At 39.6% G+C, this 24,301-nt stretch overlaps 1 protein-coding gene across 2 annotated transcripts in view; it reads left to right on the top strand.

Moving 5' to 3' along the window:
- GRIA3 (glutamate ionotropic receptor AMPA type subunit 3) overlaps window positions 1-21,483 on the top strand; it is a 310,602-nt gene extending 289,119 nt beyond the window's left edge. The window contains exons 14-16 of one of the 2 annotated variants that reach the window (XM_023202309.2): window positions 10,611-10,725; window positions 13,353-13,600; window positions 19,282-21,483. In XM_023202309.2, coding sequence (XP_023058077.1) covers window positions 10,611-10,725; window positions 13,353-13,598 — 361 coding nt within the window. In that variant the 3' untranslated portion in view covers window positions 13,599-13,600; window positions 19,282-21,483. The remainder of the gene's footprint in view (window positions 1-10,610; window positions 10,726-13,352; window positions 13,601-19,281) is intronic. The other variant, XM_023202310.1, reaches the window with a different exon arrangement.
- Window positions 21,484-24,301: the final 2,818 nt, after the last annotated feature.

The raw sequence follows: 24,301 nt of genomic DNA, 5'->3' as shown, positions 1-24,301 counted from the left end.
CAACAGAATGGAGGATTTATGTGTAGAACTACCACATAGGCACATCAGTCTCCTTCTGCAGCTGCCTGTCCCCTCAAACGTTTATGTTCTCATTCACCCTACTTCATTCCCTTAATCTTGGGTAAAGGGCACCAGCTTTGCTTTCCCATCTAGCCTTACCTTACTAGACAGGGTAGGGTCAGTGAAATGAGCTATCTGTGACTGAGGTGGAAAGTTATTAACAAACCCTACCCAACCTCACCATAGAATTATACCAGACTTTAGTCCTCTCCAGGGATTAAAATAGACTCCCAGTGTCCCTATATTCCAAGATGAAAATCAGCACATGTGTACTCTTGGGAACGTTGTAACAGAATATTTAAAGGGACCATTCTGAGCCCTTTGACTGCAATGAGAATTGTAGGATAGGTGGGTGCCTTATATGCTTGAAAGGCATATAAGGACATGAGGGAGGAGGATAGGATGTGCAACTGAACCTCCATTATTTAAATAAATGGTAAGATGCTCGTTGTGACTTATAGAATATTGATAGAGAAATGCAGTTTTACTATATCTTCAAAAATATATAGGAACTAGAATAAACTGACCAATGTGATGCTAGGAAAAAACATAGGGAATTTGTTTAAATCATTTCAAAAAATGGCTGCAATTAAAATCAGTGATGTTTCTTTTCACACGGGTGCTCCTAAGGTACCTAAAAAGAGTTTGTTCTCTGAAGAAATTAAAACATGTTCTCCCTATCACTAGCTATCTTTGTTTTTTTAAATCCCATGCATTTGCTTAGCAAGTCTTCTATTCAAAGATAGTAAAAAGTTACAGTCTCGGACAGCCCATTTCCAAAATCCCTCAGCTTCATATTTGGCGGTACATAGATGAATGAGGTTATACTGTATTTCCCATTGGTATACATGAGATCTTCAGTTTTGTGTGTATTTCTTCTTCTTCCATGTATGTCTACAATTCTCCTCTCCTATGCCACCGTCTCTTAACCACTTCTCTTCCACACCCAGAATTCTTTGACTTTCTTGGGCCGTGGGTAATGGATATGAATCTGCATCTGCCTTTGCCTGCAACAAAATGGACCTTTTATTGGCAGGAGCCATCCCTAAAGGTTGACATTTCAGATACTCAGGGTTAAGATGGATCCCAATGACTCTTTATTGACACTGTTATGTGTGTAGGCAAGAATCATTACAGATCGATGGCACTTCCTGGGTCTTAGCAGAAGTTCCTGTGAATCCCCAAGACTCTGGTTTGGGATCGAGGAGTAGGGTGAGTATATTGTGCTCTTCGTTGGTTTGCATGATTCTATGCTGGTACTGCCTCCTGGAAGTATGAAGAACCTGACAGTTTTCTTTCCTGGTAGTCACTAAATTTGCTCCTTGAACTTACTCAGGTCTTCCTCCCAAGAGCAAATCCTCACTTTCTCTCAAGTGGCTGCTTCAAGCAAGGGACCTGTTGCCTTAAGAACTGAACCAGTCCAATGACTGCCAAAACCATTGATTTTGCCAAATGATATTAAAGAATAAATTTTACCACCGGAAAAAATGTAATCCAGAAAGAAAACATTTTTAAAAAGTAATTCCATTCTAATGATTTTTTTAAAAATTAACTGTGGCCTTAACATGGTTTCTATGATTACGACATTATTATTTGCCTTTGGTGTTATCCTGATAACATGAATGTGTTTCTTATTGACAAATAATGACCAAATATCCAACACCTGAGCTACAGAAAGAGCACAAGAATGAAAAGCCTGAAGGTAAGAATGCTGTTATACAATTGCCAAGAGCAAAGACGCCATTGCAGTGGCAGACAGTGAAATGGTGTATGTTTATTCCCTTTCTGCCCTTTGAAGACCAAATCATTTGGTTTCCTTTCATTTGAAGAGAAGGTTATACGCAATCTCTGAAAGGTAGGACAGCCATGGAAAAGAAACATGAAAAATTGGATGCAATTGAAATATATTTGGTGAGGGTGGGAGTTGGGGTTGGTGGAGCAGGGTGGGGGCAAATTTCTTTTGCGAACAATTGAAATCCATTCTCTTTTGACTTTCTAGAGAGCGGTATAGCATTTGGCCCTTGGCACGTGAGGCTGATCCCCATTGATCAGAAGTGGCAAAAGTGTTGTCCAAGTGCTGGATTCACCTTTTTGCTTAATTTCATCTGGCATTGAAGCAAATATTTCTCAAAATATAGATCTAAGGCAATGGCATTCATATATATATATATATGTGTGTGTGTATATATATATGTACACACACACACACACATATATGACTATTTGTATGTCCTGTCTAACATCACTGCTGGAAGGGCAGATGTGATGTGTAGATGCTAGAATGTATGCTAAAAGAGGGTGGTATATGCCCTAGCATGGCAACTAGATCTGATTTCAGATCTGATATATAGACTTCATTTGTTGCAATCTAGCTAAAACTGATTATTTTTCTATGAGTCATGGTCAAGGGATGGCTATTGGAGAATAAAGAGGATGCTGGCACCCATCAGATTGAACTCTCAATGCATATTTTGTCTAGGATCAGGGGAATGAGTTAAATATCTTCAGAAACATACATCATGTGAGTTTCTGGTACAGATCTGTTTCTCTCTTCTCATTCTATTCTTCTCTAGGTGCCACCGGAATGAACTAAAGAAAACACATTTATACAAAATAAAACCCAACCAATTTGATAGTTTGATTTTTCAAAGGATCTTAAACCAGAGTTTTCAAGTGAATCATACCAATTATGTATTTGAGAAAGTTTCTATGGCCACATTTTGCTCAAAACTTAGCATTTTCCCTGAGCCCCTTCTCTCTGTCAGGGACAAATTGAGTAAGAGGTCTTCCCAGACTATTGGGTTCAACTTCTAGATGGAGAAGTTGAACAGAGGTCCAGTTTGGCAGTTTAGTAGAAATCTATCAGTGAAATACACAGCCTATGGAATCAAGGGGTCTACTTCTCTGTATTTGAGAGGTTGTAATTTAGAAATGTCACTGGCTTTATCCAAATGTATAAGACTTGCTTCTGGGGCTGCTGCTGCAGCATAGATGCTCATCAATAGATTTCAATCACTAGCATTGTTAGGCCCTTAGTGAAATGACTCACAGCTTTCAACTCTTAATGTTATATGCATGCATTATTGAATTTGCTCTTTGCACTTATGTTAAATTATTATCCCAATAGCAAGGAGTTAAATAGGTTTGAGCTACATTTGTGAACTACGTGGATATAAACACTCTCTTGGAGATGGTTTCTAGCAGCTAAGCACTGCATAACTCTGCAAATCATTGTAGCTGCCCTTGTTAAATGAGGATTATTTGGGTTGCCAGAGTTCAGTAATGCCAGCAGTCATGTATGCACATGCTCCCAGGTTGTACAGAAAGCCCAGGGTGATCCAAGGATACAAGGATTGAAATAAAATCCTCATTTTCCTGGAAGCCTACATTCAGGAACCCCTGTGAAAACAAAGGGATAGAGATTTGTTTTAAAGGACTTCAGACACTAGTGTACTCAAGGGCATATTTTGAACTGCCATGGCCTCAAACAGCTGCTATACGGAGAGAGAAATCCCTTCATTATACATATTCCAGGTTAATCTACAGAAAGGAATGTAAAGTACCACATAGTAAATTCTTTAATCCAGCAAATATTCTTCTTTTGCTTGATCATCGATTGGCTTCAACTTAATAAAGCAAGACCAACCTGGGCAGAGATGTCTGTGACTGCCTGCCTGTACATGCCTGTTATGTCCTGGGTGATGCTGGGGCTTTTCCAGAGAATGCTAGAGAGGCAAGTGAGTGATTTGGAAAGATGCCTTGTCATCGTGAAAACTTGAAACATCTTCAGTAAAAGAGTTAGCAAAAGAGAGGATGGCTGTTCTCCCTCCATTGGGCCAAAGATATTTCTAAAAAGTTGTTCCCAAAAGATCTAGATACCAAGAAGCAAGTGTTAGTAACTTAGAGCAAGGGTTTGGTTAAGGGATAGGGTGAGGCAGGGGCTTCCAGCTTAGGCCGTGATAAGTTTCCATTCTCATCATCCAGATAATGTGTTATCAGAGCAGATTTCTAATTGACTGTGCAAATGCACCACCCTTGTTCATATATTTCTTTTACTTCTCTGTGATCTCCTTGTCTTTCTCCATAACCTACATATTTACACATATATCTATCTCTCCTAAGGGCACCGTTGAGGATCTTCTGGAATCATTAATTAAACAGACATTTGCTCTTTAGGTGTCCCTGCTCTGAAAGGAGAAGTGAAGCCATTTAGAGTAGCATATATCCCATAGTCTTTCAGGGGACTAAATCATACTACACCCTGGGTTCTGATATTTTTCAGGCCCAGAGCCATATTGACAGTATAGATTCCTCTCTTTACCCTTTCAGGATCACCAGATTATTTCACAGAATCAACTTGGTAATTAATTCACAAGACCCAATTTTCCTTCTTTTCCCCTAAGCTCAGCACCTTCACATCATTCTCTTCACCATTTCCTTGTTCATAATAAGGAATCCAACCTGGTTCTAAGCTACTACTTACTATTTACTATTTTAGGTATTTCCTGAAATTAAAACTTTAAAATAAATTAAGCAGTTCTTTTGAAATATATCAAAAGTTTTATTTATTTTGTTTCTTTAAAAAAAATTAAGTTTCAGCCAGGCGCGGTGGCTCACGCCTGTAATCCCAGCACTTTGGGAGGCTGAGGTGAGCAAATCACTAGGTCAAGAGATCGAGACCATCCTGGCCAACATGGTGAAACCCCATCTCTACTAAAAATATAAAAAATTAGCTGGACATGGTGGCATGTGCCTGTAGTCTCAGCTACTTGGAAAGCTGAGGCAGAAGGATAGCTTGAACCCTGGAGGTGGAGGTTGCAGTGAGCCGAGATCACGCCACTGCACTCCAGCCTGGCAACAGAGCAAGACTCTGTCTCAAAAAAAAATTAAAAAATAAAAATTAAAAAATTAAGTTTCTACTTTCACAGAAAAAAAAAAAAATCAATGGCATTCTTATCCTAAAGCTGTCTCCATATGTAAGGTTGGCCATCACTAAGATAACACTGATTCTTTAAAATGGCTGGTTGGTACAACCCAGGAACTGAGCCTAGAATCCAGGCGACCACCAGCTGGCAGGTGGAGGCCTTGGATTGTGAGCAGTCTTAGTAGCTGAGTTAGTGGCAGGTGTGGATTGTAGAGATAAGCAGAAATTTTTATAATCCAATAATGTTTTCTTCAAAAACTGAACTCATTATCAAAGTATTACGAATTATATTACTATCCCCTATATAAAAAACAGACAGATGTAATTCCACGACTGTTCCCCACACTCAGGAATCATCACTGAGACACAATTCAGCATTAACTTCACATACTTTTAAATGACTATCTAATTCCCATTTCTCTCTCTCCATCTGATCAACAATCCATATGCATTTTTATGACTTACACTCCACAAAATGTTTTCTTAGGGGAGCCTTACACTCTTCCACCCCAACTCAAACATTTTTTTAGACAAAATAGAACAAAGAGTGGTAGTTTATAAATATTTACTCTTTGTTTCATTTCCCATTTCTCAGAAAGATTTGTATTTTAACAAAGTATGTCACTTAAAGATGTGAAATTCTCACAGTGGAATTTCAGCTGCCAGTGAGATAAATATTTTTGGACAGAGGGATGTTCCCAGTCCTCCTGAAATTATGTCACAAAGCACTCCTGTTTTCTCCCTAAGCCTGCTGACCCATGTCTTTGTCTTAGGAGGGCTCTACTCAGCAAAAAGTTCATAGCAAGCCCTTCAGAGGGGAGAATGCCTGACTAATTTCCACGATAGGAATCTGACCTACTTTGTTTAATTCTTTCTGTTCTCTATTGAGGTGAGTACAATAAATATTTCTGACTTATAATTCTCTTAGGTACCGGTTAAGGGCCTGCAGTAATTGCTGTGAAACATTACACTGGAGACATATTGCTGCACCACAGTAAAAGGCCCCAGCTGCAAAATATGCCCTTGCTAGATTGATAGTTATTTGGAGTATGGGGGTCCCTAAAGGAAAATAAAATCATCACAAATATCTAAGCCTGAAGAGCAAAAATAAAGAGGGATGCTACCCTTTTGTGTATTCCATTGGAGAATGTACAGAACACAGCTCAATGTATATTAATCGGCCTTTTGACCTGCCCCATAAGTTGCTGCAGAGGCTTGTGCAAATTGCTTAACGTATGTGTGCCTCAATTTCTTTATGTATTAAATAGACACCATAAATCTACCTTCTTAGGGTGATCATGAAACCTGACCAATAATTATAATCATAATAATAAGTATGTAAATATACTAGGTTGAAAAACAAAATGCTAAAAGAGTTATTGATTTGACAAGTATTTATTAAGAAAGATATCCTAAATGGAGATACAAATACACAAGCCATGTTCCCTGCCCTTGAGAAGCACACAGTGTAGTGGGAGACATAAGACATAGGCATAAATAATAAGGCAAGGTAGAAGTGATTGAGGAGACAGAAAACATTGAAGAGCAAAAATAGCTTCATGGAGAAAATGACATTCAAAATGATCAAATGCCCAACTATTTCCACTTCCTTCAAAATACCAATGTGTAAGAGTGTGTGTGTGTGTGTGTGAGTGTGTGTGTGTGTGTGTGTGTTGGGGAGAGGGTGTCAGTACCTTCAGTTGGTTAGGATTGGGCTAGATAACACATCTAATAAGGTACAGTAAGAAAGAAAACTATGTGGACAAAAGCAGTTTTCCTCTGCCATCTCAGAAATTTAGTCTACCCCACAGCAACATAGAGTTCTAGGAGATTTGGATTTTAAAGTACTTTCTTTTCTTGGCATCTATTGTAACCTTGTTAAGTGGTATTATCTGTGATTTCTGATTACAGCTTTTATGCTTGTTGGCTGTGCTGCTGCTTGAAATGTTTGTTTTTCTCCCTCATTTTTATTTAGAAGTTCCCAAAAGCACATTGGTTCCCCGCCAGGTTTCATAAACCCTGTGATTAATTTTCTGATCCAAGGCTAAACTTCTAACAGTAGGTCATTTGTCAAAATTCTCTAAAGTCCTATGGTATCTCACAGGAGGTCTGGATACTCAAAGGCAGGATTTCTCAACTTTGGCACTACCGACATTTGGTGCCAAATAATTCTTTGTTGTGGGGGTTGTCCTGTACATTGTAGGATATTTAGCAGCATCCCTGGCCTCTCCTGACTGGATGCCTGTAGCATCCCCTAGCCCCTACCTAGGTGTGACAACAAAAAATGACTCCAGACATTGCCAAATGTCCCCTGGAGGACAAAATGGCCTCTGGTTGAAAACTGTTGTTCTAAAGTAACCTACACTGTAATGGTGTAGGCCATGGGAGTGAAGAGCAGTTACACTGTAATGGTGTAGGCCATGGGAGTGAAGAGCAGTTACTTCATGGGAGTGAAGAGCAGTTACCGTGTAGGCCATGGGAGTGAAGAGCAGTTAACAGTTTAAAACTGTTGTTCTAAAGTAACCTACACTGTAATGGTGTAGGCCATGGGAGTGAAGAGCCAGTTCGTGGAAGCCACTAGATGGCCTAAGGCAGGGATAAGCCATTGTTCAGAAGTAGGATGCTAAGTCACCGATGTACTGAGCCTGGGTTTTGGCAAGAGTGGACAGTGGCAGCCCAGCATGGACCCCTAGCACAGGAATAGCCTTCCCTCCTCCAAAACCTGTGTTTCTGAAATGCTTTGTCCCAGGACCTCTCTACACTCTTAAAAATGATTAAGAACCCCAAATAGATTTTCTTTATGTGTGTTACATCTGTTCATATTTACCACATCAGAAATTAAAACTGAAAAAAATTTCATGAATTCATTGATTCATTTTTAAAAATAATAAACCCAATATATGCTAACATAAATCATATACTTTTATGAAAAATAACTATTTTTCTAAAACAATAAAAAGAATAGTGAGAAGAATGGCACTGTCTATATTTCTGTAAATCTCTTTAATATCCAGCATAATATAGAGAATGGGATTCTCATTTCTACTTCTTCAATCAATCTATTATAATTTCACCCATCATATGGCCTTCAGGAAACTCCACTGTATATCAAGAAGGAATAATAGTGAGAAGGACACTTAGTATTATTATAAAAATAGTTTTGACCTCACAGATCTTTTGATGAAAGGGGTTCAGGGATCCTCCAGGGGTTCCTGGACCACACTTTGAGAACAACTACTCTAAACTGACATGCCACACTTTTATGAATGCAGTTCACTTAAGGGTTGATAAATTTCTTTTGAAACTAGGATCTCTAGGGGCAGTGAAATCTCCCTATTAGACCTTAGTGTGAGTACCTAAGGAACAGAGACTGCTCTGTTCCTAAGATCTGGTGAGCAGCAGTACTGAAGAAAATGAATGACGTAATTTGAAGAACATATTACCTGGAGGGAGGACAGGACCAGGTAAGGGCTTAGTCAGGTAGCAGTATGAGGACACTGGGCCCTTTGCAATAAGAAAAGAGGAAGCACAGAAAGGAGGAAGAATTTGCTTTGTAGTTTCTCCTGTGGTCCTGATGAGCCCAGTCACTCATATGCCATTGGAAAGCATCTTCCCCTATATCCTGAGCTAATTGCCACATTGCTGAGCCTGGTGCCAGTGCCTGGCTTAAGGCACAGCATTGCAGGAGAAGTGGTAGTGATGAGACAACAACAGGGGAGAGGAAGAGCGAGAAGAGCATCAGACGGTGGAGAATAGGGGAGAAGGCAACGCCAACACTAAACTCAAGGCCATCAATGGCCTGCCTGTCATTTGAAAGCCTGGCTTAACTTTCACTGCCAATAATATCTTAAAGAGGCTCAAAGTTTTATCTGAGTATATTTTTGTTGTTTTGCATTCCAAGCAATTGGTTAGCATTTGAGAAACCTGGGGTTCCGAGCATTGGATGAAGGAACTTGTTTAGAGTATAAAAGGATCTGAATTTCTTGGTGAGATACAAACTCCAAATATTCTGGCTGCCAGGCCCTACGCCAACCAAGAAAGTTAACTCCCTGACACTAAAGATTTATACTTATTCAAACCACAAGTACTCTGAAATTGCATTATTTTTAAATGACTATGTCTTCCTCAGAATATCTGAAGATAAAGTGGCCCCTCTGTTTTAAATAGCAAATGGGGGAAGAAAGAAAATAGGTTTGGGGACTTTGTATGATAGAGACCAGATCTCTGTGACTATAGCAAGTCTTATTAGTGACTGGATATGTTAGTGGGTTCAACTTATCCAAAATAGGCTAAGAAATTTTTACGGCATGTTCACAGTTCCATACATTTTCTGCTTTCCTCTTTTTAAGTTAGTGACATTCAGACCAACATGCACTAATATTTGGCAATATTGCTCCCATGAATGTGAACACACAGTTTATTGCCTCAGAATTATGCCACCCTCTCTACATGGTGCATTTTTTATCCAAAGTCATTAAAGTTTCTTCATTTAAAATCTAGTAGCTCTAGAAAGAAGGCAGGATAAAGGTCATTTTTCCCATTTTATAGCTGAAGACATTTATAAGGGAGAAAATCTTTATCCTAGAACCAGTAGGGTTTCAGGCACTTGCCCAGTGGCTTTGAATGCAGTCCTTATATTTTTAAGCAGTAAAGGACTAAGGAGCAGTGGCCTGGCCTCCTGGGGATATGTACTAGCCTCTTAGTTGAGGAAGTCTTATCTTACTAGAACAATTAAACTATTTCTCTACAGCATTACCCAATAGTGGCAGAGTCATTTTGCTGGTTTAGGTCCTGCCATATTAGTAATCTATTTTGAAACAATCTGGTTTGCCCTCTGGTGATCTAAGTTGACCACAGACATATGGCCATATCAGAGGGACAGCCAATCAGTAACTCAAAAACAATTTGTAGACCAGTTTTTACATTGTTGAGAATACTCCCCTTATCCAAAACGGAGGTCCACAATATACCTTTAATACTAAGACCAGTATGTCCAAAAGAATTTAGACTATGTGTTTGTGGAGTAAGGACACATATGTAGTACAGTTCTTTCCAAGATCATTTTCAGCTGGGCAACAGACTTGTGTGATGAAGGACAATTAATTAGAAGGCATGTTATTTATGTAGAATCTATTTTCAATTCTGTTCGGATTTACCCATTTGTCTTGGTCCACAATATGGAAACACTTCCCCTTCTGGGTCTGTCCTTTTCCCGACTCCTCCATAAAATTTGCTTTCTGTCTGGAAGTACAACAAGACACCCAGTTAGATCAAACTTAACACACCTCCTTCACAAACCTGCTGCAAGCTGCCGCCGACGATTGTCACCTGAGGGGAGACCCTCCTCACCACACACAGCCTATCTGAGGAGTGCCTTTTTTTCTATCCTCATTATTTAACAGTGTGTGCCGATTACTCAAAGCGATATGGGCAGGCCCTGGTAAATATAGCGTTGCTGTAGTGTTAACTTTTTATAAGGTAATGCTCAGGTTGCCTGCAGTGTCTAAAATTACTCTGTGGCCAGGGCCCCCTGCTTTATCGCTTTCTATAGTTTTAAAGTAGTTTGAAGCTTGAATAACATAAAATAACATAATATAATGTTATTTATGTTATTTCCCACGTGAAGAACGCCTGTAAACCTTGCAGTATTGAAACTCAGTGAACAAGGCATCTTAGACAAGCTGAAAAACAAATGGTGGTACGATAAGGGGGAATGTGGAGCCAAGGACTCCGGGAGTAAGGTCAGTCGCTGAAGGTCTTTTTGTACTGATTAGCAATCACATTTTGACCCACTGTTTATTTTCTATCCTAAAACGGCTTTCCTTCCCAACACACACTCCCTGACACAGTGGGACCCCTTTATAACAACAGCGCTAAAGGGATAAGACAAATGCCAGCCTCAGAGGCCTGCCATGTGACATCAATTGTTGACTCTATAGAACTGTTATTATGATTAGGAAACTCAATCTGGTCTATTGCATTTCCAAAGTTATAAAATAATAAGCTGTGTTATAAGGGGGTTTTACTGTATTTCACATTTCAAAAGTTCAAAGAGAAAATATAACAACAGTAACAACAACAACCAAAAAAAAAAAAAAGATTTATTTGTGACAGTACTTTTTCTTAACCTCTTACAGTGTCAGAGACTTTGTAGTTATAAATGCATTTGGTTATTAATATATTATGTCGATCCCATCTGAAAACAGTCAAACGAATAAATAACAAAGACTGGTCTCTGTAAGCAGAATGATTAGCCTCCTGCCAGCTGCTGTTGTATTGAGTTCAGCATTAATTTGGATCTCGAATCTCATTAAGTCTGTCACACTTCTCTCTTCCAAAGGTGTCATTTGAATCTCTGTACGTAATACTTTTAAAATTTAGTCGCATGCTCCTTAAGGGTATACATTGTCGGGATAACATCACATTGATAAGCATGAAACACTCTTCCCCGCCTCCTTCCTGCCCCCCTTCGCTCCCCTAAGACAGTTCTTTTTAGTTTCGATTTTTGCCTTTCCTTTTTTTGGACTAATATCGTGGTATCAGTTAATTCATTTCATGAAATGCCACTCATTTTCCCCGTGCAATGAACCATTTTGCTACTGGTTTTCTATATCCCACATCAGGGAATTCTAGAACTCTTGTGAAACTTAAATAATACATGGAACATGAAACTATTCTTCTTGTCACAGCTGACATGGGCTATGTCAAAGGACCTCCCCCCCACCCCACCGTTAAATATCACATACATATAAAAATCTAATGGCAGACGAAGGGTTACCAGAAATTGATCTATTTCCTAATGGACTGTGGAACATCCTTGCAGATAGCCTCACTAGCCTCCTTAAAGAGATAATCCAATATTTCATATGTGACAGAAATTATTACTCCTTGTCTAGCTGTCATTCATCCTAAAAGAGTGACTATTTGCAAGGTTGTTGTGAATATGAGGCATTCCCACACCCTGTTTCTGAATGCAATTCAATTTCAATTGGACCTTTTATTAAGGTAAACAAGTACAGGACTGGCTTCTATGAAAATAGGATCAGAAGGACATGGTCATATTGTCTTTACTTTTAATTATTTAAATGATACCAAGACCAGCTGAACCAGAGTGTTGAGTGTCAGCAATGGCCATCATCTGTTCACTGTGTTGTCACTTAAATAAGATGCTCAAAATTCACTGGCTTAACAATTTGGGTATTCCATTCAATTACATTCAGCAGCAAAATGGTTACATTCCCTCTAAAAAGACTACAAAATGCTATTTTATTTTATTTCTTTTTCAAAGAAAGACTCCTGGCCCTTGGTGTGTCCTACCTCAAGGTAGGGCTCAAGACACCAACTTTTTTCTTTCCATTTTTCAGCAGTTCAGTTTTTGCTTTTTCATACAGGCAGATAGCTTAGTCGGATTTGCACAGTTTGACCTGAAAGTCACTGACCGGCTTCCTCAACTTTTCCCCCTTGTTACAAAGAAAGCAAATAAGTGTCATTTTTAAAAATTATTCTCTACATTCCCTGGAGTAAAAGTTTAAAATGAGCTGGATTTTTAAAAAAATCATCAGCCTCCTGGAAAAGCTTTCTGATTTGTATGGAGCCAATCTAGGACCCAATGGATCCTCCTGACACTTTCCTTAAACTCTCAGGAAAATGGAACGGAGCCAATTCTTTGTGCTGTGCCCTTGTTCCAGCAACACAAAGACTTGCTGCCCTGATTTTAACTAGGATGAGGATTTAGCAGCCAATCTCCAAAGGGAGCATTTTCTCAGTCACTGGGGGAAAGAGGAGAATTAACCCTTTTTAAGCAAACCCTTGCAAAATAACTCCTCAGATAAGAATAGCAGGAACCTCTAATATTATCATGTTGCATCTTAAAGACTAGTTGTTCACAAAGTTTGTCACAGGGAGAGCAAGGGAGAAAGGGGTGTTGCGGGGCAGAGAGGGGAAAGAGTGCTTCAAGTTCCCAAATGAAAAGAGTGTTACATTTATAGAGATTATGTCACAGCTCAACTCTGGCAAATGGTGTTTATCCAGGCTGGCAGAGGAATAAATTATGCTTGTGTTTACTCTTTTGTTCCCATGGCCAGTGCTGTTTTATTAATTGTTGAACATCAATTTGAGGCACTAAGGGATGTAAGGAGTCAAGGTGAAAGGAAATTTAGGTGAGGATCAAGACTGTCAACAGAGGCACAGTCTACCATCTTGCTGGTCATTGCAAAACATTAGCCAGTTGCCAGAATTGAGTCATAACACTTACATCAATGTTTAGTTATTTTACAATTTAGAACTACGCTATGCTGTTGTAATATATTATAATGTTCCATTGCCTTTGTTTTCTCCAAGATCTAATCACGTTGTTCATTTCTCTTAGGACAAGACCAGCGCTCTGAGCCTGAGCAATGTGGCAGGCGTTTTCTATATACTTGTCGGAGGTCTGGGGCTGGCCATGATGGTGGCTTTGATAGAATTCTGTTACAAATCACGGGCAGAGTCCAAACGCATGAAACTCACAAAGAACACCCAAAACTTTAAGCCTGCTCCTGCCACCAACACTCAGAATTATGCTACATACAGAGAAGGCTACAACGTGTATGGAACAGAGAGTGTTAAGATCTAGGGGTACGGTTAAGGTCTAGTAAACTAATCAGCTTTACATTACTGTATGTCAATCTCTTTTTTTCTTTGTTTTTATTTTTCTTTTTTTTAGTTTGGTTTATTGTTTAAACCATTGTCTCTTTGCAACCATTTGATTCTTTGAAAACAATGGTTGTGCTTTCTTGTCAGGCAGTAGTGCTTTTCTAATAGAATGGTTGTAATTAAATTGTGGTCTGTGACCCAAAAGGAAAAACAATTCTCCAGAGCATCATTGTTCAATAGAAAACATATGCAAGCCACATACATGAGCCATGCGTGCAATTTTAAATGTTCTAGTAGTCACATGTTAAAAAGTAAAACAAGTGAAATTAATTTTAGTGATATATTTTATTTAACCCAATATATCCAAAATATGAGCATTTCAACATGTTTTCAATATAAAAAAAAGAATGAGAAATTTTACATTCTTCATGCTAATCTTGGAAATCTGGGGTATATTTTATACTTATGGTACATCTCGACTTATACTAGTTACATATCAAATGTGCAGTAGTCACACATGGCCAGTGGTTATTGTATTGGACAGTGCATCTGTAGAGAAAGCAGCTGCTCTGGAACAGATATTAAAATTAGGGGCAGGGCACAGAGGCTCACGCCTGTAATCCCAGCACTTTGGGAGGCTGAGGCGGGCAGATCACGCGGTCAGGAGATCAAGACCATCCTGGCTAACACGGTGAAACCCCGTCTCTACTAAAAATACAAAAAATTAGCCGGGCATAGCGGCGGGCGCCTGTAGTCCCAGCTTCTCGAGGGTGGCTGAGGCAGGAGAATGGTGTGAACTCGGGAGGCGGAGCTTGCAGTGAGCGGAGATCGTGCCACTGCACTCCAGCCTGGGCAACAGTGAGAGACTCCGTCTCAAAAAAAAAAAAAAAAAAAAGTTTAGGTACACAGGTGAGACACTGCCACTTCAAGTAATACAGCGCTTCCATAGGGAGAGGTGATTCTTTTAAGTAAACACTGTGTAAGTCTGAGAAAATTTTCTTAAGCTTTGAGTTCTTTTGTTGTCCCTTCCTTGGAACTGGTGCACAGGTAAGTGTCTATCAAAGGACAGTCTAGGCTCCCTGCTGCTAGCCAAGCCCTAATTCATACTTCAATGAAGCTGAGTGTTGCCACCTTGACTCTGGCAACTACAAACACCACCAATAATTCAGACATGTTCAAATGCAAGCTTGAATTTGAATAATGTCTCTATTCTGGACCTGTTTAAAAGAATATAGTCTTGTTACTTTAAAGTGCATCTGTCATCACTAAAATGCCTATCTGAAGTGGAACAGAACAATAAGCAACTTCATACCCCTTATTTTAGGCAATTTTGACCTCATGAGTAAATGTCAATATGCTGAGATTTCTACAAGTGCATTTGTGTTTTTTGTTGTTGTTGTTGTTTTGTTTTGGGGGATTTTAGGGGTGTTTTGTTTTGTTTTTGAGGCAGAATTTTGCTCTATCACCCAAACTGGAGTGCAGTGGTGTGATCTCGGCTCATTGCAACCTCTGCATCCCGGGTTCAAGCAATTCTCCCGCCTCAGCCTCCCAAGTAGCTGGGATTACAGGCATGCGCCACTATGCCCGGCTAATTTTTTTGTATTTTTAGTAGAGACAGAGTTTCACCATGTTGGCCAGGCTGGTCTCCAACTCTTGACTTCAAGTGATCTGCCCACGTCAGCCTCCCAAAGTGCTGGGATTACAGGCGTGAACCACCGTGCCCGGCTGCATTTGTGTTTTGGCCTTCTTATAGTTCACATTGTGGATTTACATTTAGCCAATTTTAAAATAATATTTCATTCAAATAAATCATTTGTCTTGGTCATGGAAAACATCATTTTGTCCAATGAAGTTGCTGGTTGTTCTTTCTTCCTGCCTTTTGCCACAACATATTCAGCACACTGCACCAATCTGCTGACAGTGTTCCCATTGCATTGGTGGATGTACAATACATGGATTCATCTGTAATTGCATTGTTTGCATGCAAGCATTTAGTGTTTCAATGTGCTTAAAATGTTTCACTCTTGAGTAGGTGCTATAGGCCCATTACAATTTGGGGCATACATTTTTATGGGATAATATCAATACATGATTCATAATCCATTTTCAAAGTGATCCACTTTCTTTCTGTAGCTGACACATAGACATGCTTGCTAGACATGAGCAATTTCAATCTAACTTAATTATCCCAAATTTTGAGGTGCTAGCATCCAAATAAATAATACACCTTAAATTTGTGTAGCAGTCATCAAAGTGCTCTCATATCTATTGGCTCATTTGAGATAAGATGGATCAGACAGTTATCAGTAAGACCCAGCCCATGAAGTGACTTACTCAAGGCAACACAGTTAGGTAGTGGCAGTTCTGGGACTAGAACCCAGCCCTTCTTCTGCCTATAGCCATATCTTTGCTAAACCATGCTACTTCTAACCACCCATGGCCTGATGTCCTCCAGGAAACTTGAAATCCTAATGGGATCCTGTCAAATGGAGAGCAGATCTTGAGTTTCTGTTCCACTTGTCCACAAAAAACGTCTTGAGGAACTTCACCAAGCCTCCATATGCCCCATTCCTTATGCACTCCACACAAGATTGAATATTCAATCACTCCTACTTTCCCCAGAAAGAATTTTTCTGAGGATTATATCAAGGCTCAGGGTGACATGACCTCCAGACTCTTTTTATCAACTATTCCATCTGAGAATTTATGTCTCTACTACCCAATTACTACAGCCTCAGACTCTTGTTAAAGCCCCAGAGCAGTATTCATGAAACATTAGTGTGCATGTGACTCATGTGGGAACCTTATAAAAATATAGATCCTGATCCAGCAGGTCTGGGATGGGGCCTGAGGATCTACATTTCTCACAAACTCCCAGGTCATGCAGATGCTGCTGGTCCCAGGAGTAGAAAGATTCTAGAGGAAATAATCTCAGAGAATGTAACTTAATAAAAGAAAGGAAGGAAGAAAAGAGGGAGGAAGAGAAAGAGTGATAGAGATATAAGAAGAAAGAGGAAGAAAGGAAGGTGGGAAGGAAGGAAGGGTGGAGGGAGGGGAAAAAAGAAAGGGAAGGAAGGAAGGAAGGAGGGAGGGAGGGAGGGAAAGGAAGGAGGGAAGGGAGGGAGGGAGGGAGGAAATCAAAGGAAATGAAAGGAAAGAAACTGTGTCAGCAAACCTTTGTTAGGACATAATGTTGCCATCCAAAAGTGGAGGCCTGGAACATCAAACCTGAGGGGAAAATCTCAGAAACTAATATGCCACAACTTCTGGCTTTCCTTTACTCATCTGAGTTGATTCACTTTTGTGAAGCAAAATTTAGGCTAATTGAAGCAACAGTCACATTTTAATAGACTCCAATGCCAATGTGGTTACAGCCCAATTACCTAGCACCGTGGCAACAATCTCCAGGGTGAAAGAAGGCTTAGGAAGAGCGTCTGCAAACAAATCTGTCCTCCAAGCCTGTACAAAGTCTCCAGACAAGAAGCAAAAGCCTCATACGACGCCAGGAAAACCTCACTTGTGTTAGTCAAGAGGCATAAAGCAAGCTGCTTTGAAACTTCTCTGTTGTCCTCAGCCAATTTGGTGATGTGACATTAGGGGAATGTTGGTTAAGTGAAGAGTGAGATCTTCACCCATTCATCTTTTATTTCTCAAGAAGGTCTGGAATATCTCCTGGTGACTTCTAATTTGTTACCTAGTTATTAGGCTTCCAATTACCTGAGTTGGCCTAAATCTGTCAGGGTCTATCCAGGGGCACCGACATCAAGAGGTATCCTGAGATTTTACTTCTATTACTAATTATCAGAGCCCACCTTGGGGGTTTATAGTACCAGTAATTGTTCAGGAAAAATGACTCAGGGCAAATCACCTGCAAAAATATGATCTAGTGAAATCTGGTTAATAAAAGGGTATCCTTGAAAGATGAGGGAGTTGTTTCTCATTTTCTATGGGTGATAGTCACATCAGAATTACTGGACTTATTGTGGGAACATGTGCCTTGGTCTCAGACCATGTTTAGCTCCCACTAGGGAGAAGAAAGCCTCTTGACTACCTGGTGCCTCTCTGGGTTACTGACCAGCCACTGGAAGTGTATCCTCCCAAGCATGCCTTGGCAGGTGACTGCCCATCAAGTGCTCCAGATTCACTGCACCCTAGGGTTGACTGTGCTAATTGTTTTAGGAAATTATTTCTAATTTCCTAATTGCAGTTCAGAACTACTTCTGGCTTCTTTGGTTTCTTCAAAAATATTTTTGAAATCTCTGTCCTTTACAAGACCTCCAGATGCCTGAAGTTAGGGGAAAAGATTTTCATTTTTCCTGCAGGAGTTTTCTGTTTAGTCATCCTAAAAATATTAGCTTTGTTGATGCAGCCCATTTTCAAAGTGATCCACTTTCCTTCGGAAGCCTATGCATAGGCATGCTTACTGGAGACATTTTTCTGCTTAAAAGAATTCACTTTATGTTAAATAGAAAAAAAAAAAGCATTCTGGATAACCAAGGTGATGATGTTCTTTCTCCCAAGGGACTTTTACCTCAGTGATAATAGTTCATTTGACCCCGTTTGAAAGCAGGAAACAGAGGCACTGAGAGGTTGGGATCCTTTCCCAAAGTCATACCGCTAGTTAGTGATGTCCCATGCCCACTGGGGAGACAGGAGGAGACTTTGATCTTTCTGCCAGATACGAAACTTCTCCAAGCTTCTGTGATAGATATGACTTAGGACTTAGGGGTGACAAGGAAGAGGTTTGTCTACTTTCATGTTAGTCTTATTCTACCCTCCTTGGATGCTTTTGGCCTTCAGGTACATATTGGAAATTCTTCTTACAGATACTTTTACTCCAGGGCCAGTGGCAGATCATAATTTTGTCATTCTTTTGGGATACAATTCAGTGTTAGATTAGAAGAAAAAGAAATGTTTCATTAGTGTAGAATGAAAGGATAAAGAGAGGATGTAAACTTGAAGAGGAGGTAAGAAAGTGTCCTACAGTATTCAGAGTCAGGGGCAAATGAATCCCCTGCACTAGTTAGTGCCTCCAAAAAGAAGACACTATCAGCATTTCAATCAGGCCTATATGTCAGGGCAAAGACCTCATTGATGCCAAGTCCCCTTCATGGGTATCACTGCTCTGGCCTCTTCCTGGAATCTGCTGTCTCTTTAAAGTCCCAGTGCTATTTTCAGACTTTAATAACTAAGGTTGTAGGTATTAAGAGAAACAATTGCTCACCTTTCTAGCAATAAGCAAAATATTTTCTTCTCACAGTTAAAATGGATTTCAATTCAGTAAGCCATAGAACACTGTTTACCCTCTGTCCTGGGTGAACAATTCTTTGTCACAGGTTCTGCAATCAGAATACACTCTTTTAGTTCTCGTGAATATCTGTATTAAAATGCCATGGAAACTTTCTGGTATACCTACATCATAAGTGATTAAAACCTTGAATTAAACTGCATGCAACACCTGCATATTCCTTAGTACAATACATATAGTAGAGAATGTAACCAGACCTGTCACCTAAAGTCAGTCAAATAAATGAGGTGCAACCCCAGAAATGCCAATTTCAGAAAACAGCCATAGTTTTGTCCAAGATAGACTGAGCCATTATAAACTTCTCAATTCCTAATAGGAGGCTCCTTCAATTTTAAATATCCCCTTGCCTTTGCAGATCCCTTCCCACTGGAGGCATGTGATGAGAGGAAATCACCGAAAACGTGGCTGCTTCAAGGATCCTGAGCCAGATTTCACTCTCCTTGGTGTCGGGCATGACACGAATATTGCTGATGGTGCAATGACCTTTCAATAGGAAAAACTGATTTTTTTTTCCTTCAGTGCCTTATGGAACACTCTGAGACTTGCGACAATGCAAACCATCATTGAAATCTTTTTTGCTTTGCTTGAAAAAAAATAATTAAAACAAAAACCAACAAAAAATGGACATGCAAGATTCCAGTATGCGAAAAAAAAAAAAATCTTATTAAGTCAATCCAACAAAAGCCATTCTTTGATACCACTGCAGAGTATACAAACACCATGTTCTTTAATACACACACACACACACACACACACACAAATTTAAATTCCAATTCAGCAAAGAGGCCCATCTAAGCTAAAAGAATTAATTCTTCCTGATTAAAAAGAAAAAATCTGTCTCCCAATGTTTGGGAAGACGGACTGGCATTTCTTCTAGGATCTGCTGACCAGATGTTTTTGGTATTTCCTGTTGGTGGTGATGTTCTGTGCACCCTATTTCCTTTCAATGTTGCTGAAATGTGTATATCTTTAGAATGTAAATGCAACACTTAAGAAAATTCAAACACTTTGGAAAAGGGACTAAACAGTGACTTCTCTGTGTTCTCGAAATGGTTTTGTGAAAACACTTTGATAACTTTCCACTCAATGAAGGGATTTACAGAGCTTTCGAAATTGACTTTGTGTGTAGCAAGGGACGGGGCACTATCAGGATACCTCTTGGTGCTTTCCTAAAGTGGATCCCGGGGTTTTCCAAGGAGCCTGGAATTTCAGCTCACAGATCTGTTTTTCTTGCTTCAGTGTGCATTTTAAGTCAATAGAGCTGAGTATCTAGCATTGAGGTGAGGGAAATGCTGCCTATACTCCCAGATGTGTTTAGAGTATCTCAGAAACAACACTGTGTTTAGCTCGGCTTTCTCTGCTAAGTATGCCTTTCAAGTGTACACCACGGAGACAGGACTGCATTGCAAGGCGGGATAGCAGGTTCAGACCACAGTTCTCAGTCTGACTTTACTCTTGCTAGGTCTGTCCTACTAGCTGTTGCCTGCTACCGCCCATGGCTCTCCATCGGACTGCATGTGTCCTTTTCTAGTTTGCAAAGACTAAAATGCATTCCCAAACCTACTGCTAATCTGAGGGCCTCAGCATCATTTCCAGATCCTTGCTTGGAGCAGTCTCTCTATTGACTCTCTCAGATCGCTCCACTGCTCCATGGGCTATCAAGTAACTAACTGCATATCTGCCGTTGGCATCATCAGAACAGTCCGAAGAAATAGTCTCCACTCACTAATTACCTCCTATATAGCGACGTATGCTTCCTGTAGTTCAGTAGTTTTCTCTCATCAGTAACATGCATTGGGAAGTTTCCAGACTGCAAAAACTAGGAGCTCGCATTCATTTCCCAAGTGTGACCCTTAGATGCTTAGTTGACTCGCTGCATATTTGCTCTTGTCTTCAGAAAAGAAAGGAAGAAGTATCGTTCCAACGAAATGTTTCCAGAAAAGTGTAATATAAACTTTCATTCCAAAAATGGTGTCATAAGCAAACAACTCACTTGTCAAATTTCAAATGGTATTGAACAAAAAAAGAAAGCTGTTGTGTTTTTGTTTTGTTTTGTTTTCATGAAACTGTGATTTTCAACTTATAAATGCTATAATGTCCCAGCGCGGAAGCTCACGCTGTGTGAACACGAAGTTGTATAAAACAAACCAACCAACCTACACACAAACGTTTTCATAGGCACTGTATAAAGAAAAATGTATGTTTATTAACTCAAATCAGTTTTTCAGAGAGGAAACTTCACTGAGATGAAGAGGCGGGTAAATTGGTTTGTTATTTTTTTAAAAACTTGCATGTTTAAAAAAAACGTTGATTGCTTCAAATTTCTGCTACTAACTTCAAGCTATGGGAGTTTGGCAGTAGTCACTTGAGGATTTTTTTTTCCAATTCTTTTCTTTTTGTGTTAAAGCTGTACTTCAGTGAACAGAAAAATTGCCAAGCAAACTAATGGCTATTAAAGGGTAAATTGCATGTGTGGGCATAAATTACAGAGCCTCATTGCCATGAGGTATTGTACAAAGTTTTAATACATTTTGTAAATAAAATTGTAAAGAAAGAATTCTGTTTCTGTGCTATGGCTAGATGTTTAAAATTTACTTGGATGCAGATGCCAAGAAGTTACTCACTAACTGACTTCTGCTAGAAGCTTTGCCAATGATGTAACAGTCACTTTACTCATGATTTTCACAAAAGATTACTCCTCTCCCCACCCCAACTGCAACTGTAGTCAGGTGCAGACCCCTAGCTTAAGCAAAACTATACATCCAAGACCTTAGATTAGTTTAACTTTAGGATCTTCCATTCCCATTCTGTCTTCTCCACCCTTTGGGACTCCTTTCCAGAGGCCTGTCTTGGCTCTAAACTTGGTCTTCAATTCTCCCATCTCCACAACTGACCTCCCACAGAACTGCCTAAATTCAGGAGTATTGACCTTCAAAAACACTTCCAATTACTTTCCTATGCCATCATAACATATATGTCCTAGTACTCTTAATTGTTTAGCTAAGTTTTGTGCTGCTGCTTCAATGACCAATAATAATTCCTAACTAGAAATCGTTTCTTCCACCAAGGATCACTAATCTAGAGTGGGAGAAGAAATGATGAATTTAGGACTACACTGATTTTAGAATAGTTCTGACAGAGAAATGAAAAGCTAATCATCTAATCTGATTTGTAGATTCTGAACATGGAATACAACTTCATCCAATAAATAAAGCAAGTGTTTAAATGTACACCAGTTTATATCATAACCACCTTAGAGAACAGGGGATAATGATAGGAGGAAAGGAGAGGGGATAATTTGCAACTGAACCAAAAAAGAAGGAAAGTGCAGCTGAGATGCTGGAGAGATAAAGGAAAACAAGATATCTGGGGTTAGGGAGTCAGGAAGCAAGGAACGCAAGAGCTTAAAGAAGAAAGATGGGCGTGGGAAAGGAAGACTGAGAAAATTCTGAAGTGAAGGCTGATATAATCACACTGTGGACAGCTTGGCTTACTGTAGGCATCATCATAATTACTACCATTTTCACTGTGCTCTGAAATGCTAAATAGCTGTTAAACCACTCACACTTCATAACTCTTCAACTGCTTTTTAAAATTAAGACACCTGTCGCAGTCCTACCAGAAGACTATTGATTCTCCAGAGCAAGTTCAGGGACTGGATTACAGTGATGAAATCAGTTCAAGTACCAAACAATGTCCCTGGATCTTCCAAAATAATAGATTTATGCTTTAACAGCCACTTCAATTCCTTATCCCCAAAGGAGAAGCTAATCTCAGTTGCTATTGCAGACGATAATGGAGCACTATTTTGATTTAGGTGAGATTTGGGGGTTTTTTTCTCCTTGAAGGAAGGAGGAAACAAAAGGGGCTGCTTTTACTATTTCTCAAATTGGACTATAGGTAGTTAGATATTTTGCTTATACATAGAGTCAGCCTTTACAATCAGGTCTTCAAAAAGGCCTTGCATTTCAAATGCCACACGCTCCCTGTGCACAAAAGAATGCCTCTTGGTCTCCACATCAGTATTCTTGCCCTGTTAAGACTCATGTCTGGTCACACTCAGTCAACAGAACAATCTTCAAACAGGAAGGAAAAATGTATTTAAGGAAACCTTAGTAAGATCATGGCAGAAATATTGCAGCAAATTGTCTCCCTCCTATTGGATGAAGGAAAGGGTCAACTGTGACTTCAGAAGATGAACGTAGAGGAGAACAAATTGAGAAGCAAGAAGCAAAACCATTATTCCTCAGAATTCAGACTCAATCAAGCAGAAGATGCATTAATATGCTATCTCACAAGGGTCAGAAACCGTTTGTAACACAAACACTACCAAAACCTACTGTTACTGAGAGAGTTACTTTCAAAGCCTGAGCTTTTTAGCTACTCTGAACCATAACCCTCTCTTTTTGTCCTCACTCTGTTGAACTGAGGTTCCTGGGACCAATTTATTATCAGATCACTTGACAGACATGAAACTCAGTAGCTGAAGTGTGGGAGTTCTGTGCACTCCCACAACTGAATTCAGATTCTCTCTTAGGAGAGAATGGTGGGTTGCACTAAGAATTAATGAAACCTGCCTCCAGAACTAAAAGTGCTATGAAGTGCTAGGAGACTTCCTGCACACCTAAGATCAAGAGTCACAGACAAGCGATTTACATTCAGTGAAAACATGGGGCACTCAGACTTTCTCAAAAGGTTTCCAGGGAGAGCACTGTTGTCAGGAGAGGATTGAGGGAGGCTTTAGGGAGTTGATCACTGTCCCAAACCTACTGCCACATACTCAACATCCTCAATGCTGAGGTTCACAAATTCATTCGAATGGGTGAGATTCCTCAAGTTCTCTGACAGCCGTTGTTATTATTATTATTATTATTATTATTTTTGAAACACAATCCATTTATTTGTGAAGCTCAGTAAACATGACTCTGAGTTGCCAGTACTGCCCAAAAATGGTGGCCATGAATTAACTGAAGGAAATCTAGAAAGAGAAAGGTCAGCAGAAATTTCATAGTGATTGACAGGTATTAATCAGGGAATGTACTTTTATCTCTGACTACATGTGATAGCTCTTGTAGTCAGATATTCATTGAAAGGATGTGATGGATGTATCTGAATTGCTTATCTAGGCACCTCCATGTTTTGCTCTGTGAAGCTAATGGTATGAGCTTTAGCAGCAGCCCAGGTGGGTGCAGGATGACTTCAGCAGGCTCAACACAGATACTTAAAAGATAATGAATAACATTAATATTTGCATAACATGTGTGAAAAGAAAACAGGGTTAGTGAGGCAAGTAAGGGTTTCATGGAAAGGAGCAAAAAATATGGCTTTATTTTAACCCAGTAACATGGCTTGGCCTATTCTATTTTTTTTTTTTT

Source organism: Piliocolobus tephrosceles, chromosome 12, assembly GCF_002776525.5.
Source record: "Piliocolobus tephrosceles isolate RC106 chromosome 12, ASM277652v3, whole genome shotgun sequence".
Classification (NCBI taxonomy): Eukaryota; Metazoa; Chordata; class Mammalia; order Primates; family Cercopithecidae; genus Piliocolobus; species Piliocolobus tephrosceles.
Note: the sequence above shows the minus strand (reverse complement) of the source record. Positions and strands in the feature narration are given on the sequence as shown.